This window comes from Sus scrofa, chromosome 9 (genome assembly GCF_054392235.1).
Source record: "Sus scrofa isolate SSC_HxYL_T2T_F1_AM1 chromosome 9, Sscrofa_HxYL_maternal_Yorkshire_Landrace_v2.0, whole genome shotgun sequence".
In the NCBI taxonomy this organism is placed as follows: domain Eukaryota; kingdom Metazoa; phylum Chordata; class Mammalia; order Artiodactyla; family Suidae; genus Sus; species Sus scrofa.
The window spans coordinates 70,518,621-70,541,351 of NC_139391.1; the positions used below are offsets into that span (position 1 = coordinate 70,518,621).

The following is a 22,731-nucleotide window of genomic DNA, read 5'->3' on the forward strand; positions in this document are numbered from 1 at the left end:
ATTTCTTTGGGCCGCTCCCGCGGCATATGGAGGTTCCCAGGCTAGGGGTCAAATCAGAGCTGTATGCACCGGCCTTCGCCAGAGCCACAGCAACGCAGGATCCGAGCCGTGTCTGCAAACCTACACCACAGCTCACGGCAACGCCCGATTGTTAACCCACTGAGCAAGGGCAGGGATCGAACCCGCAACCTCATGGTTCCTAGTCGGATTCGTTAGCCACTGCGCCATGACGGGAACTCCCCAAGCATCCTTTAAATCTCAATGCAGATGTCATGTCACATCTCAGGAGTCTTACCTATCACACAGTCCCAAGCACTCTCTAATTCTTTCCTTCATGTTCAACATATTTAGAATTTATTTGGCATTCCCATCGAGGCTCAGTGGTTAACGAATCCGACTAGGAACCATGAGGTTGCGAGTTCAACCCTTGGCCTTGGTCAGTGGGTTAAGGATTCCCTGGCCTTGGTCAGTAGGTTAAGGATTCGGCATTGCTGTGAGCCTTGGTGTAGGTTGCAGATGCAGCTCGGATCCTGAGTTTCTGTGGCTGTGGTGTAGGATGGCAGGTACAGCTCCGATTAGACCCCTAGCCTGAGAACCTCCATATGCCTCGGGTGCAGCCCTAGAAAAGACAAAAAAAAAAAGAATTTATTTATTTAAAACCTAGTTTTTTCCCAATAGTTTATAAACTCCTTGAGGACAGGAAGCATGTCTATCTTGTTCACTAATGTAACTCCAGTGCCCAGCGCAGAGTAAGCCCTTAACATTGTTGAATCAATCAGTCAACAGCAAACTAAAGGCTAGATCTGCCAAACACTGTGGTCCTCTTCTTTTTTTTTTTTTTTTTTTTTTTGCTTTTTGCTTTTTCTAGGGCCGCTCCCGCAGCACATGGAGGTTCCCAGGCTAAGGGTCTAATCAGAGCTGTAGCTGCTGGCCTACACCAGAGCCACAGAAACGCGGGATCCGAGCCGCGTCTGCAACCTACACCACAGCTCACGGCAATGCCAGATCCTCAACCTACTGAGCAAGGCCAGGGATCGAACCCGAAATCTCATGGCTCCTAGTCGGATTCCTTAACCACTGTGCCACGATGGGAACTCCTACTATCTTCTTCTAAGAGTTATCAGGTATCCTGAAGTCTTAGCCACCTAAGTCTTAGTAATACCATTATGCTCACCATCACTTGGTATGGCAGAGACCAAGGTTTGTCTATCCAGTATTTAACCTCTGCATTATGGGGAAGGCAATGTCTTTTACAGACAGGGGAGGCCAATGATAGGTGGGGTTACCAGGAAAGCTCTTTAAAGAAGGTTTGATGCCACTAGGAAATATGCCCTTTGGCCTTGCCCTTCTCGCCTGGAGCACAGATGTGACAGAGCAGCAGTGGTCATCCTGCAGGCCTAGGGCAACCCTCAAGGAAGAAGCCAGCCCTAAGGATGAGGAAGCAAAAAGAAACAGGGAGCTTGGATCCCTGATGATAGCAGAGCTGCCACACCAGCCCTTAACTGCCTAGCTTCAGACTGCTTTTCGGTAAGGAAAAAAAAAAAAAAAAAATCAGCCTCTGTTTTGCTTAAACAAACCTCTATTTTTCTGATTGTTGTATATGACTGAATGCAATCATAACTGATATACCCAAGTTCCTAAAATGAGTTTTAAGAATGATCTTTGGTTTAGGAACAAGCTTCTGCAGGTACTTCTTCTAACCAGTATTTTCCTTTTTTTTTTTTTTTTTTTTTCTGTCTTTTGTCTTTTGTTGTTGTTGCTATTTCTTGGGCCGCTCCCGCAGCATATGGAGGTTCCCAGGCTAGGGGTTGAATCGGAGCTGTAGCCACCGGCCTACGCCAGAGCCACAGCAACGCGGGATCCGAGCCGCGTCTGCAACCTTCACCACAGCTCACGGCAACGCCGGATCGTTAACCCACTGAGCAAGGGCAGGGACCGAACCCGCAACCTCATGGTTCCTAGTCAGATTCGTTAACCACTGCGCCACGACGGGAACTCCTAACCAGTATTTTCTTATTGTTCTACTTCTTTCCTAAGGATCCTGAAGCACTTTAAAAGCATATATTTCCAGAGTTCCCACTGTGGCACAAGATCAAAGGCACCCTGCAGTGCCAGGATGTAGGTTCAATCCTTGGCCCGGTACCACAGATCTGGCATTTATATAAGTCACTATTGCAGTTCGGATCTGATCCCTGGCTCAGCAACTCCATATGCCACGGGGAGGCCAAGGAGAAATAAAAAGAGCCTATATTTTCATCCACGCATGGGTTGCTCCTCCAAACTACTTTACCTGACATTCTAGACTTAAGGGTTGACCTGGAGACTCATGCCTATATAGCCATCACAGGCATACCCAATCTGAATCTTCGCAGTCTGCAGACTCAAAATCAATCCTTGTAGAATGAACTCAACACAAATCTACTCTGTCCTAAGAGTTATCAGATGTTGCAAGTTTATTTTCAGACTAATACTCTGTTTTCGTTCTTTTTTTTTTGAGCCACAGATATTACTGATGAAAGATTTTTAAAAATCAAAACCTGGGATCTATTCCTTTTTGGTCTCCTTCTTCAGATAAGAAAGGGCTGGGTTGGAGTTCCTGTCGTGGCGCAGTGGTTAACGAATCCGACTAGGAACCATGAGGTTGCAGGTTCAATCCTTGCCCTTGCTCAGTGGGTTAACGATCGGGCGTTGCCGTGAGCTGTGGTGTAGGTTTGCAGATCCGGCTCGGATCCTGCGTTGCTGTGGCTCTGGCATAGGCCGGTGCCTACAGCTCCGATTGGACCCCTAGCCTGGGAACCTCCATATGTCACGGGAGCAGCCCAAGAAATGCCAAAAAGACAAAAAAAAAAAAAAAAAAGAGAAGAAAGGGCTGGGAAATGCCAGCCTCTTGTTTCTTGTAGTGTGTGTGCGTGTGTGTGTGCGTGTGTGTGTGCGTGTGTGTGTGTGTGTGTGTTAAAGGAGAAAGAGACAGATTTCCTATTTCCAGCAAAGCACAAAGTTCTCACCTTCTTCCTCAAAAAAGAATTCCTAAGTTTTATTCTCAGATAGGTCATGTAACTCATTTGGCTGGACACTCTGACATCCCTAAAGCTAAAAGTGCTTTTAGCATCTCACCATTTGTAATTTGAGCAAACACTATATAAATCCACCTACTTTTTTGCTTTTTTTAGGGCTAAACGTGCAGCATATGGAGGGAGGTTCCCAGGCTAGGGGTCCAATCAGAGCTGCAGCTGCTGGCCTACGCCACAGCCACAGCAACGCAGGATCTGAGCTTCGTCTGTGACCTACACCACAGCTCAAGGCAAGCCCAGATCCTTAATCCATTGAGTAAGGCCAGGAGTCAAACCCATATCCTCATAGATAATAATCGGGTTTGATACCGCTGAGCCACAACGGGAACTCCCAAATCCACCTACTTTCTATCCAAGCCAAGGCCAAGAAGAAATTTGCTGTTTCATTTATGCCTTGAATTGCATGGAATGTTTTCTGGTTGGAAGACTCGTCTGATAGTCACCCTGCTATTCAAAACAAGCCCCCTTTCACTACCCTGAGTCACAATACTGGAACACGAATTACTTCATGAGGCACATTCAAAAAGTGGGTAAGAACTTTTAAGGTTTAGAGGAGAGCATGCAATTGCCTAAAGGCAACATTCTAATTACATATAATAATTAAACAGACTAGAGGAAAATCTCAAGAAAAGTTATAACAAGAGAGGAGTTCCCTGGTGGCACCGTGGGTTAAGAATCCAGTGTTGTCACTGCCGTGGCTTGGGTTGCTGCTGTGACTCGGGTTTAATCCCTGGCTCCAGAACGTCCACGTGCCATGGGCATGGCAAAAAAAGAAGAAGAAGGAGAAGGAGGAGAGGAGGAGGAACAGGAGGAGAAGGAGAAGAAGGTGAAGAAGAAAAGAAGATCATAGGTGTTTTAAAAATATTTTTAAAAATTTCTTCTCCCTTAAATACATATCTTTTAAAAGATTTGAATCAATCAAGCTTATTATAGACATATTAGGGGAAGAAAGCCTAAATATTTACACCAAAGTAAGTGCTGTTTAGAAAGTCTACAGGAAGAATTTTGTTTGCTTGTTTATTTGATGAATTTTCTTAAAAAATTCTAAAATAAATTCCCAGGTTTTCCTCAAAGGACCATTCTGTGTGCAACAGAACCATTATCCTAAGCTGCTAGGTCCATCTGTAGAATCAGTATCCTTTGTAAGGGCCAGTTGACTTTATTTGCTCATAGGTGTACATTCATTTAAAAATAAATGGATTCAGTGGATAAAGAAGATATGGAGTAGTAAAATGGACTACTTCTCAGCCATAAAAAAGAATGAAATTTGGCCATTTGCAGCAACATGGATAGAGTTGGAGGGCGTATGCTAAGTGAAATAAGTCAGAGAGAGAAAAAATACTGTATGGTATCACTTATATGTGGAATCTAAAAAATAAAATAGGCTGTCATGGAGGGGTGGCTGAAGAAGACCACTGGCCTTGTGGTACTGGCTATATGTGAAACTCCACATGAGAGGCTAAAAATATCGTATACAAAGATTCTTGATGTTTTTTGGACAAATCCCTAAAAATGCAGCATATAGAAAGTATACAGAACAGATTACAAATGAGAAGCTGGGTATGGTTAAAGCATAATCAGATGTTTAAAAATGAGAAGAGCAACTTCAGGGTGACCAAATAGAAGAGGTGATTCTTCAGGCTGAAAATGAACTAAGTCTGGCAAGAAAAGTGGTGCAGGAGAAGCCACGGGAGCCTTTAGTGGAAGAGCCTACTGCCAACCAATGGAAATGGCCAATATAAATATCACTAGATCACTTGTATGTTGGTGGGAAACTGATGCAACTAAATATTCTGGAATATTAAAAATGTTTCCATATTATTGACATAATCAAGAAAACTGATAGAGAACACATTTTGGGGACTTGATAAAATTGATGAATATGGTAATAGGGAGTTTGAGTGAGTTTTTGATTTGTTGAGCATTCATTCAAATTGTTTCAAAAAAATTTTTTTTAATCAGAAGTTGTAGGAAAATTTGAAAATTAATTGGAAAAAATCCCTATAGATTTTTGATGCAGAAGCTGCATTCGAAAGGTGAAGTATCTTTTAGTACTATCTTCAACACATCATTTAATTTTTTTATTCTGAAAAAAACAGAAAAGTACTTTATTATTATTGTTTAAACAAACTTATAGGTCACCTAAGTGAAGTAGTAGGAGTAAAAACTTCAAATTAGAATTCACTGTACAGTTGAGAAAACTGATTTTTGAATTTGAAAGAAAGATTTTTTTAATTTATAGTGGTAGTTAGAAAAACTTTTCCTTTTCCTTTTGTCTAATTTAAGGAAGTTAGCCTTCTGGTCCTTTGCCTCTAGTTTTATCAACTAAAGTACATCAGGATATACACAATTTCTGTAAAAGACACATTAAGCATTCCTTAAGTTTATCTGGCATACAGATAGGCTTATAATCAAAATATCTTAGTTGTATGGCTATAATATTAAAGTGGAGTCACTAAGAAGTAGTTTTCATTAGTTTCCAATATGAGTGCAGCCAGATATCAAACAGAAGATAAATGCTATTCAAAGAAAGAAGCAGTTTGACAAGTTTAAGGCTAAACAAAATAAAAAATGAGAAGAGCAACTTCAAATGTTCTTAAAATACAATAAAATAAAAATAAAAACTAAAATAAACTAGTGACTACAACAAAAAAGAAACAGACTCACAGACATAGAGAACAGACTGGTGGTTACCAGTAGGGAGAGGGAAGGAGGGAGGGGCAAGATAAGGGTTGGGGATTATGAGGTACTATGCATTGAATGATTAAGCTACAAGGTTATATTGTGCAATACAGGGAATAGAGCCCATATTTTATACTAACTATAAATGAAGTATAACCTTTAAAAATTGTGAATCGCTATGTTGTACACCTGTAACTTATATAATATTGTATACTAACTACACTTCAATTAAAAAAAAATTCCCCTCAAACGGATTCTAATGGCAGGTACTACCTGATACACTGGCACCTAAAGAAGTTGTCTTCTAAATATATCCGTACTAAACAAAAATGGATAGACAACAGGTACCATGTTCTTTCTTCTCCATTACGCAGTTAATTCCCTTGGGCACTTGGTCTCACTGTTCTATCACGACTGGTGGAAGACAGGCAAAAAGAGCTGCTGGCTGAGAGCCTAGCGGCAGTACAAATTAGACTGAAGTGTGATATGTAATTCTGCAATACTTACAGCGGAGGGATGACTCATGCCTGACGGTTATAAACAAAAAAGGAAGCCAGCACTGTCTCCTAGAGACGGGGAGTGAAGAAAAAATTAACAGGGAAGATGAGCCCGGTTATGGACCCTACTATGGCCACCCGAGAGGGAAGACTGATCTTGGACTATTTCTTGGATGGCCGTATTCCTTCCTGGCCCCCGAACAGTGTCTGGCACTTAGTGAGCATCCGGTAAATAAAAATGTGCAATTACTGCATGAATAAATGATGCCTTTACTACTTGCTCAAAACCATTTTATTTTATTTTATTGTCTTTTGAGGGCCAAACCCGTGGCATATGGAGGTTCCCAGGCTAGGGGTCGAATTGGAGCTACAGCTGCTGGCCTACACCACAGCTCACAGCAACACTGGATCTTTAACCCAATGAGCAAGGCCAGGGATTGAACCCGCAACCTCATGGTTCCTAGTTGGATTCGTTTCCGCTGAACCACGACGGGAACTCCTCAAAACCATTTTAAATCATCATATGTAAAATTTTCTATTTTTTACCCCATATCCCACACATTTATCTGGAACTGCAGTTTGCATCTACTCCAAGAATGAAGCAGTGAGTGAGCATTTTGCTTCTAACTCAATCAAGGCAAAAGAATCCTAGGGAATCATGAGCGTATTCCTCCTATTTTGAATCACAGCAAATTCCTAGAGATTTCTCTTTTAGAATATATTCTGCACAAATCTATGGAGTCTACAGAGTTTGGTATGTTACCATCAATTTTCTCAGCAAGATGTAAGAGAATGCATTAGAAAGGAGTTTGCTACTCTGCAAACACCAGAAATTTACCTCTTTGGCTTTGTTTTTTATGTAAAATGACACTATCTTAAATGCCAAGAAGAAATGGCTCAGTCACTGATGCCTGACCATTTCCTAAGAATACTGCCTCTTACTGAGGACTTCTAACTTTCAGGCTCACGGCACATTACCAAAACTAGGTGATGTGCTAAGGATGATTTTATCTTATAACTGAAGGTTCAAACAGAAGACAGTTATGTACTCAGGTCATAAATATCTTTATTTTCACTATGGTTCCAAAGCCTCGTTATATCACACAGAAAAGAAGTCCATAAATATAGAAGAGTCCTCAGCAACTGCCATAGCCTGAACTCCAATGCCTGTCTCCGTATTCTACCTGCTGTCACTCTCACTTCTCTTCCCATGCCCTCTCTCCTAAGGCCATGTTTTTGTTGTGGTGGTGGTTGTTTGGCTGCACCTGCGGCATGTGGAAGTTCCCAGGCCAGGGATCAAATACCCATACCACAGCAGACAGCAGCAACCCAAGCCACTGCAGTGACAACGACAGATCCTTCACCTGCTGTGCCACAAGGGAACGCCAGGGCCATGTTTTCACACAAGGTTGATTCTTTCTCATTTTTATATAGTTCCCTAAACTCACTATCACTCTTAAATGTCAATTACACATTAAGGAAATACCTTTCTACTCTTGTTACATTGTAGGAAATACCTTTAACTCTTGGTACAAACACTCCAGTGGGGAGGTGCGACTGAGCTGGTTTCCAAGCTCTAACAGGCCTCAAGCAGCTGTGCCAACCCAGAGCTTAATCCCAGCAGTCAGCATAGAATGGGTACAAGCTCATCTCCCTACCTGGTAAAAGTAAGAAGTGGTAACTCAGAGGCCAAGACTGGGGAAAAATCAGATTCTCAACCGAAGCCCTTCATCTAGCCAGAGAAAGCATGAGACTATCACGCTAAAACTGAAAATATGTTTACAACCTCAAATACCGCAAAGCAAGGCTCTGCGTCTCAACTAATAAGCATGAAGCCCTGAAGGATCAGAACTATCTAATTTCAAACTGTGATGAATCAGATAACAGAGAAGTTGACAAGAATGAATAGCCTCTATGCATTCTGCCTTGTGGATATTTGAACACCCAGGCACCCACAGATACAAACAGAATTAGGAATGTGAAGCCTTTTTCTCTTACCACTTGCTAGACCATCAAGAGAGAACAGTAGAATGGAGAAGAAGGAAGAAAGAGAAGCTTAACCTTTTAACTTGATGACTTTAACTTTTATAGTTTTTACCTTTTTAGAACACCTTTCTCTTTTTTCTTCTTTTGTCTTTTCAGGACTGCACCCGCGGCATATGGAGGTTCCCAGGCTAGGTTCCAATCAGAGCTGTAGCCGCCAGCCTACGCCACAGCCACAGCAACATGGGATCCGAGCTGTGTCTGCGACCTACACCACAGCTCACGGCAACGCCGGATCCTTAACCCACTGAGCGAGACCAAGGATTGAACCCGCAACCTCATGGCTCCTAGTCAGATTCGTTAACCACTGAGCCACGACGGGAACTCCTCTTTTTTCATTTTATTAGAAAAGTACTTCATAATAACTATGAAGAATTTTAGCTCTAACTAGAGAAGAATTAGTAACTATAAGTAAGCTGGAACCAGAAGGACTTGAGTTTGACAGGAAGGAGTTCCACTGTGGATGGCTGTCAGGGAAGGGATGGGTGACTGAGAGAGGAGGAAATCCTCTTCTCAAGGACACTGAGGAATTCATTCAAATGGAGGCTTACTAAGTGCCAGGCACTGTGCTAGGTGCTTTACACACCGTCTCTCATTTAAGTCTCACACAGATTATCACTCCCATTTTACAAGTGAGGGGACAGAGCACCAGTCACACAGTCAGTTAAGTGACCAAGCCAAGAAGTAAATCTGCTTGACAATAAAGACTATGTTTAAAAATAACTGATGGGAGTTCCTGTCGTGGCTCAGTGGTTAACTAGGAACCATGAGGTTGTGGGTTCGACCCCTGGCCTTGCTCAGTGGGTTAAGTACCTAGCGTTGCTGTGAGCTGTGGTGTAGGCCGGCAGCTACAGCTCCCATTAGACTCCTAACCTGAGGACCTCCACATGCCTCCGGTGCAGCCCTAGAAACGGCCAAAAGACAAATAAATAAATAAATAAATAAATAAAAACAAAAATAACTGATGGTTCCCTGTGTCAGCAACGGTCTGGGCTGATGTTAGGGAAGTTCTGAAAGAAGAACAAAGGAGGAACAACATGCTTTCTAGGATCCTAACAATCCTGCTGTTCTACGTTAAAAAGGATATGCTGGCTACATGTAAAAGCCCTACTCTGCTGGGAGTTTCCATTGTGGCTCGGTGGTAATGAACCTGACTAGTAACCATGAGGCCACAGATTCGATCCCTGGCCTCGCTCAGTGGGTTAAGGATCCATCCAGTGTTGCCATGAGCTGCAGGTTGCAGACGTGGCTCCTCTCTGGTGTTGCTGTGGCTGTGGTGTAGGCCAGCAGCTATAGCTCCAACTCGGCCCCTAGCCTGGGAATTTCCACAGGCTGTGGGTGCAGCCCTAAAAAGACAAAGACACACACACACACACACACACACACACACCCTATTCTGCTGTGAAACAATCCTGCAAAAAAAAAAAAATCAAAAATAATTTTTTTTTTTAGGGCCACACTCATGGCATATGGAGGTTCCCAGGCTAGGGGTAGAATCGGAGCTGTAACCATCGGCCTACGCCAGAGCCACAGCAACGCCAGATCCGAGCCACATCTGCGACCTACACCACAGCTCACTGCAACGCTGGATCCTTAACCCATTGAGCAAGGCCAGGCATCGAACCCACAACCTCATGGTTCCTAGTCGGATTTGTTTCCACTGAGCCACAACGGGAACTCCAGGTTGTGAAAGCATTAACCACTGAGAAATTTAAAATATCAATGTCTGTGTGGATCAACAGAACAGAATAGAGAGCCCAGAATTAACCCACACATCTACAGTCACTTCATCTTCGACAAAGGAGGTGAGAATACACAATGGAGAAAAGACAGTCTCTTCAGCAAGTGGCTTTGGGAAAGCTAGACAGCCACATGTAAACTGAGGGAGTTAGAAAACACCACATACAAAAATAAACTCAAAATGGCTTAAAGGCTTAAATATAAGACATGACACCATAACACTCTTAGAAGAGAACATAGGCAAAACATTCTCTAACATGAACTGTAACAGTATTTTCTTAGGTTAGTCTCTCAAGGCAATACACATAAAAGCAAAAAGAAACATATAGGCCTTCCCGCTGATCGAGTGTTGTTTGTGGTGTGGGTTCGATTCCCGGCCTGGCACAGTGGGTTAAGGATCTGGCATTGCTGCAGCTGTGACATAAGTCACAGCTACAGCTAGATTTGATCCCTGGCCCAGGAACTTCCAAGTGCTACAGGTGCACTCAAAAAAAATGTTTTTAATTAAAAAATAAAATAAAATAAATGGGACCTAAGCAAACCTATAAGCTTTTGCACAGCAAAGGAAACCATAAACAAAACAAAAAGACGACCTATATTTGCAAATGATGTGACAAGGGCTTAATTTCCAAAATATACAAACAGTTCATACAACTCAATAACAGCAAAAAAACTCAACCCAATCAAAAAATAGGAGAAGACCTAAATAGATATTTCCCCAAAGAAGACATACAGATGGCCAATAGGCACATGAAAAAGATGCTCACCACTGCTAACTATTAGAGAATTGCAAACCAAAACTACAATGAGGTACCGCCTCGCACCAGTCAGAATGGCCATCAATTAATAAGTCTACAAGTAACAAATGCTAGAAAGGGTGTGGAGAAAAGGAAACCCTCCTACACTGTTGGTAGAAATGTAAATTGGTACAAGCACTATGGAAAAACAATATGAAAGTTCCTTAAAACTAAAGATAGGAGTTCCCTGGTGGCTCAGTGGGTTGAGGGTCCGGCATTGTTGCTGCTGTGACTCAGGTCACTGCTGTAGTGAAGGTTTGATCCCTGGCCCAGGAACTTCTTTATGTTGTGGGTGCAGCCAAAACCAAACAAACAAATCTAAAAACAAGAATTGCCATGTGATCCAGCAATCCTCCCGAACATGTATCTGGAGAAAACTATAATTTGAAAAGATACATGCACCTCAGTGTTCACAGCAGCACTATTTATAACAGCCAAGACAGAGGAATGGATGAAGAAGATGTGATATATATATATATATATATACACACACACACACACACACACACACACACACAATGGAATACTACTCAGCCACAAAAAAGAATAAAATAATACCATTTGCAACAACATGGATGGACCTAGAGATTATCATACTAAGTGAAATAAGTCAGAAAGACAAAGACAAATACCATATGATACCATTTACATGTGGACTCTAAAATGTGACACAAATTAACTTATTTATGAAACAGAAACAGACTCATAGATATAGAAAACAAATTTATGGTTTCCAAAGGGGAAAGGGATTGAGGGAAGAATAAATTAGGAGTTTGGGATTAGCACATACAAACTACTATAAATAAAACAGAAAAACCATAAAGTCCTACTGTATAGCACAGGGAACTATATTCAACACCCTATAATAAACCATCATGAAAAAGAATATGAAAACACGCACACATACATACATTCTCTCTCTCTCTCTCTCTCTCTCTATATATATATATATATACACATATGAATCACTCTGCTATACATTGGAAACTAACATATAAATCAACTATACTTCAACAAAAATTGTTTAATTAAAAAAATGAAAAAATAAAAAAGATCAATGTCAATGTCTGTACGAAATTAAAAATAGATTATTTCCATTGATGGCTACTGACTGAAGATTCTTAAGAGAAAATTTTATTACTCCAACTGGTTAGATTCAAAACAGTAAAAATATAAGTTTATTTGCAAGTCATAAGATCTTTCCTGAAAAACATCCGTTTATCTTAGTTCGCTGAAATACACCTTAACAGACCTCACCACAAGCCAGTAACCATGACAACATGTGTGGCAATCTGGCTGCCAGGTGACATGCGCATTTGTCCAAAGGGCTGGAAAACACCTGGTGGGGAAAACAGGTGATAAGAAGAAAAAACTGAGAGCTATGTAACTGCCATAGAAAATGAAACGCCAGGAGTTCCCATCATGGCTCAGTGGTTAACCAATATGACCAGGAACCATGAGGTTGCGGGTTCAATCCCTGGCCTCGCTCAGTGGGTTAAGGATCCGGTAGTTGCCGTGAGCTGTGGTGTAGGTTGCAGACGCGGCTTGGATCCCGTGTGGCTGGGGCTCTGGTGTAGGCCGGCAGCTACAGCTCCAATTCGACCCCTAGCCTGGGAACCTCCACATGCCTCAGGTGCAGCCCTAGAAAAGACAAAAAAAAAAAAAAAAGAAAAAAAAAGAAAATGAAGTGCCACTGCTAGGATGCAGGAATCCCACTCCAGGCTGAGGAAGCTTAATCATCTCTGCTTCTTTTCATTCCTTTTCTCATGGGTATTCATAGGAAAAAACACATACACACTCACACATGTACCAGACACATTAGATTGAGGCAACTCTAAAGCAGACAACTGTGTTCCCCTGGACTTAGAAAAGGAAAAAAAGGAGGTGAGGTCCGTACCAGAAAGGGGGTGAAGGTTAGGAAGCGGAAGTATGTACATGAGAATCTCAGGGAAACCAGAGCTAAAAGGCTGGGAATACCAAGCACTGTGGGCCCATTGGAGTTGGGCTATTCTGGAATAATCTGAAAATGGCTAATTTATGAGGACTTTAAAGCAACATATTAGAAGAATGACCATTGTACCAGAGGGTAAGGGGAAATTCTGCTTAAATAATTTGACAGTTAAAAATGAACATCTCATTTCCCCTAATTCAATCTTGGTTTCCTTTAGCTAAATGTTTCCTTTCTTTACCACCCCCTTCTCAAACCAAAGAGAAGGGCTGTTTAGAGCTAACTCTCTGGTCCTAAATAGAATTGGAGCTATAAAAAAAAAAAAAAAAAAAAAAAAGATCTTCCTCACTGGCACAAAAAATCTTCAAGGTAGCTAGGAAATGCTCCCAGCAGTAAGCTGAGCATCCCTGATGTATCTAGTGGAGACGGGAGCCTGATTACAGTGACAGAGCAGGGCCTGAGCTCCACAAAGGTTGCTAAAGGCCCCTCTGAGGCTCCGCATCAAGAGATTCTAAAGTTAGAAACGCTGGGGTCCGTTGCTGTTTCCACATCAAAACCACTGGAGTATAAAGAAGATCAGAAAAACACTGGCTAAGGAAACCTCACAAACCACATGAAACAGAACACGAGAGGCCAAAGGATTAATTCATGAAAAGGGAAGAATATTTCTCAAGAAAGAGAATATATATTTCAACTGTGCACAGATAAAGCTGATGAGGTATCTCAACTTCCTAGCCAAGTAGGCTCCTTGTTACCTCAGTCAGAGAGCTTACTACCTGTATCAGGAGCAGCACAGGGAACTCTCACCAGTAAGACATGTGCTCAGGTGTGCACTTGGGGGTTGGCTCTCATTTTCTTTTCTGTGATTTGATCACTTCAATTCATAGGACAAAAAAGTAAATGAGCGCTAAAATTCAAACCAGTAAAACGAAGAGACATAGAGAAATCAATCAAATAATATCTGTCCTACGGGTGGCAATGTTCACATGCCAAGATTGCTTTTAAAAGGCAAGAACAGGAAAAATCACCCCCCAAGAGCAGTCATTTCAGCTATTTAACAGTGTTTTTTAAGCTGCAGGTCACAATGTATTAGGTCAGATAGTAAATTTAGTGGGTTGTTAACCATTGCTTCGTTTTTTTTCTAATGAAGTCAAATGGCATAGGGAAGAAAATATCAGTGTGTTTTGCAAGTATTGTTTCATGAAACTTTATTCCAAATGTATCTACTGGGTTCTGACGAAAATGTTATTTCTTAGAGTAAATTAAAATCTTCAAAAGCTTGACAACCCCTGAGCTATTGGAAACGGAAGGAAGTAGACCAGAGCAGAATATTACAGAGAGATTGTGTGTGGATCAAATACTTATGAATCATGAAGACGTTTGCAGGTCAACTTGAGCAGCCTCAGTCAAAAATCAAGGATCACTGTCAGAGCTACTGTCAGTTACCCAAGACCTCTGACATGGTTCTGGAGCTAAGAAGTGCGAGCTCTTAGTCTGCAAACAGAGGAAAGCCACCACTGAAACTGAGCTGAGAGAAAATGCTGGCCCCTCTAATGTTTATTGAGATCAAAGAAATCTGGGCTCTGGAAGGAAATGAGATGACAGTTTCTACTTCTACAGTATCATAGACCATGGCCACACAAAAGGACTCATTCACTGACTAAGAGATCAAGCCTTCTGGAACAGGGGTAAATGAAAAGATGAAGAGGAGGCGGTTTTCCTAGTCCTGCCAAACTAGCCCTTTCTTCCTGGCACAGCTGACCAAGGTGGTGGACTCTGTTTCGAGCATGTCTGCATTCTTTTATTCCTGCTGGCTCCTGACCCCCAACGTAGTCATATCCTCAGCTGATCCGCATTCGGCCTAATCGTATAGCCCAGCCTAAGCTATTCAATAGCAAAGAAGCCTCACACAGAAGATAAGTGGAGGGAGCTCCCTCTATGGTACAGTGGGTTAAGGATCCCATGTTGCTGCAGCTATGGCTGCTTGGGTTGCAGCTGTGACTCAGATTCAATCCCTGGCCCAGGGAACTTCCATATACCATGGGTGCAGCCGGAAAAAAAAAAAAAAGAGAGAGAGAGAGAAATGGAAATTTGAATACCAGATAGAGAACTTGATCTTTTAGGAAATGCCACAAGACCTATATTCTCTCTGGGCGCTTACTTCAAGAGAGAAGCAAAGCTACTCTCCAGATGATAGAATCTCCATGTCTCCTTATGTTGAGCCAGACTTGTCTTCACATTCCAAAGTCCCTTAGGAACCAAGAGACATGATCTGTCCACTTAGTAAATAATGGCAGGTCTAAGAAAAAATTCACAAGTTCTCGTCTTGTTCTCAACTCTAATAAGAATGTTAATCGGAGTTTCCATCATAGGGAAACAGCGGAAATGAATCTGACTAGCATCCATGAGGATGTGGGTTTGATCCCTGGCCTCACTCAGTGGGTTAAGAATCCGGCATTGCCGTGAGCTGTGGTGTAGGTCATAGACTTGGCTCGGATCTGGCATTGCTGTGGCTGTGGCTATGGCTGTGGCCAGCGGCTACAGCTCCAATTCAACCCCTAGCCTGGGAACCTCCATAAGCCGCAGGTACAGCCCTAAAAAGACAAAAAAAAAAAAAAAAGAATGTTAATCATTTTATTGTTCTTTTTATATTCGTTTATTTATTTTTTTGGCTGCATCTATGGAAGTTCTGGGGCCAGGGATTGAAACCACACCACAGCAGTGACCTGAGCCACAGCAGTGACAATGCCGGATCCTTATTGTTGTTCCTTGTAGAAAGGGAAGGCCAAAGACAATTCTAGCAACACCTTCCTGCTAAGAATTTAGAAAGGGATTTCTAACCCTGATCATAATTACTCTGTAAAAGTATGTTGAGAGGCAAGTATCACATTCCTTCAGTTTCAGAAAGGAGGATAAGCAAATTGTCCAGGGCCTGGCAGCGTGGGAGCAGAGGCAGGGGAGGCCACTGCTATGGCCTTGTCTGGTTTTCAGCTTCTTAGTTCCTCTTCCTTTGACTCCATCGGCTGATGCTCAGAGCCCAAGGTATACAATGCCAAATTACCTTCTAAGAAAGCACAAATACAAGGAAAGCTGGTATGCTTGTGTGCAACTGCGTTAAGTATGAGATTGGTACCTGTAAGAGAGCATGGTGCATCGTCACCTCCAGTTCGGCTAAAACATGAGCAGCATCCTCACTGTCCTCTTGGACCTCCAGGTCCTCCTCAGGGATGGTCTCCCAGTCGCCCTGGTGAGCAACCAGTGTGTGCACTAGTTCATACTGGCCGGGGAGCGCCAGGCTGACCCGCGTCTGAGTCCCATAGGTGAAGCGGAGACGCCGGAGCTTACAGTTCTCCTCACTGCCCAGCTTGGTGGTGGGAAGCACCTGCACCCCCAAGAGCAGGTTCAACAGCTGGCACTTGACATTACAATCCTGGCCGAGGATCAAGATGCAGGGGAGGCAGTCCACCATCTGCTGGAGGTACTTCTCTTCCTTAGGTGGGAAGGAAATGCAGCTCAGCGGGCCTGGGTGGGGAAGGGGAGGGTGGAGGAGGAGAAAGGAGTACAGAGAGAAGAGTGAGGAAGGGTAGAGAGAGACTCACGCGGAGATCCCCTTAGGATGTCAGGCTCCTAGAAAAGAAATTTCTAGGAGGCTCTGGGTTGAAGGAGATATCAGGAAACACCCCAGTCAGAAAAGGCTCCTCAGATATCAAACAGGAGTCCCCTCTCTGGCTCATCCCAACAGCTGTCTGTCCAGAAAGGTGGCGGTGACTGATCTACCCTCCCCGCCCCCCCCCTTTCAACCAGTGGAGGGAAAGCCTAAGGAGTTTGCAAGGACTCAATCACAAGATCACTAAGTTGACAAAGCCAGAAAAGACCGTACCAACTGGCACATGAGTCCAAGGATGAAACTTGTCAAAGTGAAAACCTTCCCAGAGTTCCATGGTGGCTCAGTGCGTTAAGGATCTGGCATTGTCACTGCTGTGACATGGGTTCAGTCCCTGGCCCAGGAACTTCTGCGTGCTGTGGGCGCGGCCAAAAAAAGAAAAGAAAAAAAAAAAAAAGAAAACCTTCCCTGGGACACAAGACTTAATATTTGAACATATGAAGTTGCTTTTGAATGTCTCTACCACATGCAGCTTTAGCTTATTTTCCTCATTTACTATATATTTTATAACTACATGTGTGAACTAATTTTAAATGCACATATATCAAAATAAAGTGTTACTCAAGTGTGCAAAAGCTCGAGAATCTTTTCCAGTTCATCTCACTGAAAGCTGGTGATGGCACTGCAGCTGCCAAATCATCTGTTTCCTTACAACACTGGATGCTCGATTAAGATCAATACCTCCTAAACAAACTGTATTCTTTCACAGTTTATGGGAGACAGACCCTGAGTAAGACGAAAGGAAAGAGCTACCTGTGAGGATAAAGTCCAGGCAAATCTAAGAAGAGATAGGGTCCATCTCAGAAATATCTTTGCAGGACACCACATGCATCTGAACTGCAAGCTTCCACAAACAGGTCAAATGATACTCAACAGAAAACAAAAGGCCTCCTAAAGCATAAGAAAGAACCTCTGCTTGGGAAAAAGAAGCAAAAATTAGCTGAGTGGAACGCTCAGATTCTGAACAAGCTCATTCCCCAACTTGTTCGGTGCCAGTGCCTGCCCATGTCTGAGATCAGAAAAGCACAGGCGCACAGTTCTTACGCTGTTAGAAGACCCATCTCTGAGCCAAATGCATACATCTTAATTGAAATTTAGGGTGGCACCAACTGAAACAGTATTTGCTTTAGTCACTTAACCACAAGCTGCATTAAACCGTTCATAAGCTGTTTGTCTTGTTCATGCAATTGAAGCAAGAGAGGCCTGATTCATTTAAGAGGTTGTTCTACTTTAGACTCTACCTATCCTGCCACAATCTTACTATTTCAAATCCTCAAACCTCCTCGTCTTCCACAAATGGCAGCACCAAAAGGTTTAAAGAAGCTGGCTTTCACCCAGATTTCTTTATGCACTACATTAAGCTCTTCCTTTCATGTCTGCCTGTAAGTACATCACCTGGCTTGCACACGTATGTCAGCAACACCAGACACTGAAACAAGGAAATCTACTCTCTGAGGAAAAAAATGAGAAAGCAAAATGTTAACTGAGTATCCAGTGCATGCAATGTATTTATTAAGCACAAGAGTAAAACACCAGGAGTTCCCCGTCGTGGCGCAGTGGTTAACGAATCTGACTAGGAACCATGAGGTTGCAGGGTCGATCCCTGGCCTTGCTCAGTGGGTTAAGGATCCGGCCTTGCCGTGAGCTGTAGTGTAGGTTGCAGATGCAGCTCGGATCTGACGTTGCTGTGGCTGTGGTGTAGGCCGGTGGCTATAGCTCCGATTAGATCCTAGCCTGGGAACCTCCATATGCCGCAGGTGCGGCCCTAAAAATACAAAAGAAAAAAAAAAAAAAAGAGTAAAACACCAGCTGACCAGTCTAATTTTTGACCTATAATCTAAAAGCAAGGGACTGTAAACCAAGTGTAACGGAAAAAATAAAAATCATTTCAAAAAATTTAAAAAAGCAAAGCAAAGGGACACAGTCAACTGCATGAGTGAGCACTTGGCAAGTAGCAGTGGGCAAGGTGAGTCCCCTCATATCTTGTTCACAACCAAATGAAACTTATCACAGTTGCTGGGGAGGAAAAACAATTTTCCCCTACCCTTTTAGTTTCTTCTGGCTGGGTCTACAAATTAAATGGATATGAGACAGATTGCTAAGAGAAAATGAAATTTAATTATGTACACATGGGGAATTCAAACATGAACAATTCCAAACACGGGTAAAATGAGGTACACATGTCATCCTGGACTAAGGAGAAGGGGATGGGGGGCAGGTCTTCAAAGGGAAGCAAGGCAATTCCTAGGAAGAATGAAGAGAATAAATATTTGGTAAACAGGGAGTTCCCGTCATGGCGCAGTGGTTAACAAATACAACTAGGAACCATGAGGTTGCAGGTTCGATCCCTGACCTTGCTCAGTGGGTTGAGGATCTGGCATTGCCATGAGCTGTGGGGTAGGTCACAGACATGGCTTGGATCTGGCATTGCTGTGGCTATGGTGTAGGCTGGCAGCTACAGCTCGGATTCGACCCCTAGCCTGGGAACCTCCATATGCCACAGGTGCGGCCCTGAAAAGCAAAAAATAAAAATAAATAAAACAACCAGCTTCAAGTATTCCTCATACCAAAGAGACACATTTTGGGGTGGCAAACTTTGCTCCCTTATACAGTCTATTTATAATTATCAAAAGCAGGAAGAACCATCATATTTCTCTCTGGATCCTCAACACCCAACACAATGACGAATAAATAGTGAGTGCTTTATGTTCTACCCTCGTTTGCTCTGAGTAAGAATCTATTTATTGTGGGAAACTGTCTACAGAAAGACATAAGTGGTTCTACTAAATACCCAGGAAAGTCCAATACCATGATGAACAGTCCAGTAACCACTATGGACATTTTAGGAGCAACTGTCATTCCTAAAAACCTCCTTCAACTCAACATGGAGAGTAGAGATAGACAACAGAATAGGACCTCCCCATTCACCTCGCAGAACTTACCAGCCACAGACTCAGCCTGAGCAGTCAGAAGTCCAGCTAGATTCACTCTTATCTACGCTTCCTATCTTTCCTCCTTTCTCAGGCCTCCTCAGATCTCAGATGGGTGTCTAAGTGTAAGTTCATACTGACAACCTTCATAACTCCTATAACAAAAGTTGGTACATTAAAACAATACAAAACAAAACAAAACAGCCTAAGTGAGCTTTGTTACTGCTGCTGCTAGGAGGACGGATATCAGAGAATGAAAACCAACTAACCATTTTTCAGGACCCGAGGGAGACACCTCTGAGACACTGTCAACTAACTATAGGAGAGCCAGTAAACTATGCTGCATCGGCCAGATTCACAGTGGACACACCCCATTATGCATCTGACCCAAATGATCACACTCCCATCTCTGCAGTGACAGAAACAGTGACTACAAATAGACCCACTAGAGTCAACCATAAGCCAGTGCAATGGGAGGGGGGCTGACCCCGAGCCCGGTTCTAGTCTTCCTTCCCACGCACTCTGCGAGGGTTCCGAGTGCCACCCACTGGACTGAGAAAAGGTCTTCGATTTTACCATCTGTTTTTCAATAGTCATTATCCAAGCCCTTGCTTCTCCCCCTCATCTTTAGCTTTTTCATTGCTCTTCAACGTGTCTGTGAGATTGGAACAAGAGCATGGAGAGAAATGAAGCCGAAACCACATCGTTTTACTCCTGGCTTCTCTTGGCAAATGGCTCAGTGAGGGAGGAGCAAGGAAGTGAGCTGAGCGCCAGCGGCAGAGGCAGAGGCAGAAGTCTGATCCCAGGCTGCTCCAGTGACTGGCCAGTGACTCTGGCAATTCACTCTCAGCCTTGGATTTCTCATCTGTGAACTAAGGGAGTTGGATTAGATCATCTTTAACATCTCTTTCCAATTCTAAAGTTCCAGGACTCCATCAGGTTTTAACTGTTGAAAGAAAACACAACTGAGGTAGATGGGTGGTTGGTCTGGTTGTTCTTATTTTAAATTATTCGTGAATTCAATTATGCAAGCTCTCCCTGGACTCCCATAATCAGAGATCAAAAAGTTGACTGAACTAGCCAGGGGCTCTCAAGGAGCTACCAGGCAGTTTTAGCAGTTTTCTAAAGAAGAGATTAAAAACTGGAGACCATAGGAGGGAGGAAGAAAACCTGTTTCAGAGCTAGAGCAGCTGCCTCACTGACAGTTAAAGGACTTCCAGTTAATCAGGTTTTCTTTTGTGATTAATATAACAGCATCTGCATATGGGGCTGCCAGAAGGCAACAGCACGGCCTCTCAGCTGGAGCACGTTAACCCTGCCAACTTGGGTTGCATGAAAATTCAAATCAAATTGTCTTAAATGCAAGCAAGACTCTTTATTTTTTTTCCTTGATGGTACTTAAATACAGATTATCTGGATTTGGGTTACTTCCAAACAAAGTTTCAAGGTACAAAGAGAAGAGCCACTAGAGCGGCAACCCATTTTGTTTGTTTTCCATACTGAGGGGGAACAAAAGATACCATCCCAAAATGTGTTTCTTTGACATTCTGATTATTTTGAGCAGGTTATTTTTCAGAAACAGAAGACACAGGTGAAGCTCTGAAAACTGAGAAGCTACCCTTTTGTAAGAGACATGTATATTTAAAAGGGAGATCTCCATTTGCAAGGGTGTACCTCCAGTACCAGGAAGAGAAGGACGCTGAATCTCTAGAAACTCATCACTGCAGAAGGCAACCACTCAAAACGGCACACATTGTTTACTGTGCTTTTCCTGGTAACCTCCCATAACTGACTCCCCCAACCCTAGCCGGACAGGTACATTTCAGCAGGAGATGGTATTTAAGGTGTGGAAAGTAACATAATGTCTTTCTTATCAAAGGACATCTTGGTTACTCCATTTTGCTCTGGTTTCTGGCTGAACCACCTTCCTGCCGAACCGCCTTCCTGCCACCCCCCTCCTCTTTCCCTTTTCTCCCAGTAACAACTTGTTTCAAATTAGCCAACCAAGAAGAAAGTGTGCCCTGACCTGACCAATGGGAAGGGGACAGGTACATCACCTGCGTTAGGGATAAATGCGGAGGGTCTCTTCCTGTGTGCGCTTTTTTGAGCACTCGCGCCCTTCTGCAGAAGTAAAGCGCCTTGTCGAGATCTCCCTGTGTTCATGTGTCTCATTTTCCGACACTGACGATCCGAGCCATGTCCCCAACAAAGGTACCGACATGGGCCATTTTGGAGTTACTCAGTTTTTCCTGGGTATCTCCCATGCTACAGGAGGCGTACTTGATATTAAACTTCTGCTTGCTTTTCTCCCATTAATCTGTCTTTTTATAACAGGGGTGTCTCACTCAGCCAAGAACCCAGAAAGGAGGAGGGGAAATTAGTGTTCTGCCCCCACGATAATATTTACTGAGCACGTCTCAGTACATCACTTAATCTGCCTCGTCTCATTTAATGCTCACAATGCTACCAGACATGAACTATTATTATCCTCATTTACAGATGAGGCAGTGGTAGCTTAAAAAGCAAAAGAGAACAAAAAAGAGCCCATGTTTCTCCATTTATCTAAGCAGATAAAAGGTGGAACACAGGGTAGTGCATGAGCTGTTCTTAGGTCTCAGGGGGCCAGGTGAATATTGAATGGTAGACAATGTCCCCAAAAGGTGGCAGAATATGCCATCCCCCAAAATGCCACTTTGACATAAGGATTATTTTGAGCTAAAGGCACTTGACACAGGCAGGTGGTATAAGGGCACTCTGACCTCCCCCCTTCTTCTTCGTGAAAGCAGAGATAAAATTATGTCCCTTTGGGAAGATGCCTTCCCTGCAACAGAAGGAAAGCAACATTCTTATCACCAGAGTCAAGGCCAAGAAAAACTAATACAAATAAGCTTTGTTAAACTATCCAGTATCTTCCTAGCTCCTTTCCCATCATTAACTGCCTTAGCCCAAGCTCCTTTGTCTTGTCACGTTTCCATAATTTACTTCTTTGTCCAATTCAGTATAAAAATGTTCACCTCTGTTTCTTTGGGTCTTCATTCTTTTGTGAGGACACCCAAGTACATGCAAAGTTCAGCAAAACGCTTATGCTTTTCTTGTTAATCTGTCTTACATCAGTTTAATTCTTGGACCCAACCAGAGACCCAAAGACAGAGGAGAAATTTTTTCTCCCCTACGCTCCCTACCACACTTTCTCCCAATCTGGAGCCAAACACAACTTGGTAATTATAGGACCCCAACATAAAGCTGACTGGCAGAGTCTTTATGAAAACTGCCCCAAAACAATGAAGAATAAAGCTTTGGGGGACAACACAGTATGACCACTAGCTGGTGATTTGAAAATGTTATTTCTAAAGGTTAAA

The 22,731-nt window shown here is 42.9% G+C and overlaps 1 protein-coding gene and 1 pseudogene across 13 annotated transcripts in view; one reads left to right on the forward strand and one right to left on the reverse strand.

Annotated features, from left to right (window-relative positions):
• The window catches only part of DSTYK (dual serine/threonine and tyrosine protein kinase), a 76,675-nt gene that overhangs the window by 20,599 nt on the left and 33,345 nt on the right, over positions 1-22,731 (reverse strand). For 6 of the 13 annotated variants that reach the window (XM_084976802.1, XM_084976806.1, XM_021063275.2 and 3 more), the window contains 2 exons: positions 19,385-19,527; positions 15,912-16,300 (listed from right to left, as the gene is read on the reverse strand). The exons of 1 other annotated variant lie outside the window; for it this stretch is intronic. In XM_084976802.1, coding sequence (XP_084832928.1) covers positions 15,912-16,247 — 336 coding nt within the window. In that variant the 5' untranslated portion in view covers positions 16,248-16,300; positions 19,385-19,527. Of the gene's footprint in view, positions 1-15,911; positions 16,301-19,384; positions 19,528-21,429; positions 22,194-22,731 lie in introns of those variants that run through there. 6 more of the 13 variants (XR_014815632.1, XM_003130102.6, XM_084976799.1 and 3 more) reach the window with 2 other exon arrangements.
• On the forward strand, positions 4,462-4,929 carry LOC146399964 (NADH dehydrogenase [ubiquinone] 1 alpha subcomplex subunit 5 pseudogene; annotated as a pseudogene).